The sequence below is a fragment of the Austrofundulus limnaeus genome, unplaced genomic scaffold, assembly GCF_001266775.1.
Source record: "Austrofundulus limnaeus strain Quisiro unplaced genomic scaffold, Austrofundulus_limnaeus-1.0 Scaffold648, whole genome shotgun sequence".
Lineage (NCBI taxonomy): Eukaryota > Metazoa > Chordata > Actinopteri > Cyprinodontiformes > Rivulidae > Austrofundulus > Austrofundulus limnaeus.
Genome location: NW_013953050.1, coordinates 1 through 1,250, shown reverse-complemented (window position 1 = coordinate 1,250; position 1,250 = coordinate 1). Strand labels below are relative to the sequence as shown.

At 37.0% G+C, this 1,250-nt stretch overlaps 1 protein-coding gene across 11 annotated transcripts in view; it reads right to left on the bottom strand.

Annotated features, from left to right (window-relative positions):
• LOC106531534 (FMR1 autosomal homolog 1-like) overlaps positions 1–1,129 on the bottom strand; it is a 62,761-nt gene extending 61,632 nt beyond the window's left edge. For 4 of the 11 annotated variants that reach the window (XR_001311927.1, XM_014027420.1, XM_014027421.1 and 1 more), the window contains exon 1: positions 567–1,111. Coding sequence is in view for 9 of the 11 variants with exons in the window: in XM_014027420.1 (XP_013882874.1) it covers positions 567–700 (134 nt within the window). In the remaining 2 variants the exon portion in view is untranslated. Of the gene's footprint in view, positions 1–566 lie in introns of all 11 variants that reach the window. The other 7 variants (XM_014027423.1, XM_014027426.1, XM_014027429.1 and 4 more) reach the window with 5 other exon arrangements.
• Positions 1,130–1,250: the final 121 nt, after the last annotated feature.

Genomic DNA, 1,250 nt, shown 5'->3' with positions numbered 1-1,250 from the left:
TAAATTTGAGCCTCTCTAGAATGTAACGTGGGTGTGTACGATAATTTTCCTCAAGATACGATAATTCTGAGCTGCTGATACGATAATTCAACATTTCCCATCTGGCAACACTGCTGCAGATCTGCTGCCACTCCACATCGCAGAAAAGGTAAGTTTCAATTAACAGCTTGTTAATTTAACCTGTTAAAATGAAGARGTTAGTTTGACTGATGATTAGTATCATTTTAGGGTCACTGATTACGGGTCAAAAACATACAAATTGTCATTATTAATTGTTATATCTCAGCTAAATGTCACAATTAAGCATTTTTTGGCTACACAAAATGGATGTTACATGTTAAAAWATTAAAATAACCTGAATGTCATCGCCAGTATTAACTTTAATAATTTTAACTAAAGGTATGTGAGTAGAATGTATCGCAGCCTTTTATAGGAAGTACAAAGAGTATCTTTACCTACAAGCAAAATGACAATTATGCAAAAGTTCAAGGAGTTTTTCATAATAATAATAATAATAATAATAATTTCTGTGAAATCCATGAAAGCCTCAGAGATTGTTTGCATACCTTTCATACGTGGCTTTGGACAGGTCGGACACCACTGCTTGGAAGTCCGGGTTCTCGGTTTGTTCACATTTCAGTTTGTTAAACAGCGACTGTCCGTGAAAGATCAGACTCTGCCTCAACAAGTCCCTGTCCATCCTGGCTTTATTTTCTCCTCACACCGCGCAGTCACATTATCACAGTAAACACACTCTGCGCCACGCACGCTCTTCTTAACAAATAAAAGTCTTTGAAATAGGTTTTAACTTGACTTGTTGGTTCATAAACACGGGGAATTATAAATATGTTAGAAAATTAATACTAGTTTGTAACCAAACTACAACATTGCTCTAGTCTGCGCTGCTCGAGCTACTAAATAAAATGTGCTAACGAYTCGGAAAATGCTTTTTTCTTCTGACCAACCTCTTTTACAAACAACTCGCAATGCTCCTGACACTTTAAAATACAAGCATCTGCATTATCTCCCGCTAAAGAAAATAACAATACATGTATATATATTCGAGTTCCCAGCCAAAGTAAATGCGACTGCTCAAATTTCCAAACTTAGCTAGCTCGAAGGTGTGCGGTGTGTCGCGCTAAAATTCCCGACAGAAACAAACGCTGACTAGGAACCTTCCTGACCGCAGATGAATACAGTGTGTTTATAAATAACACACACACACACACACACACACACACATATATATA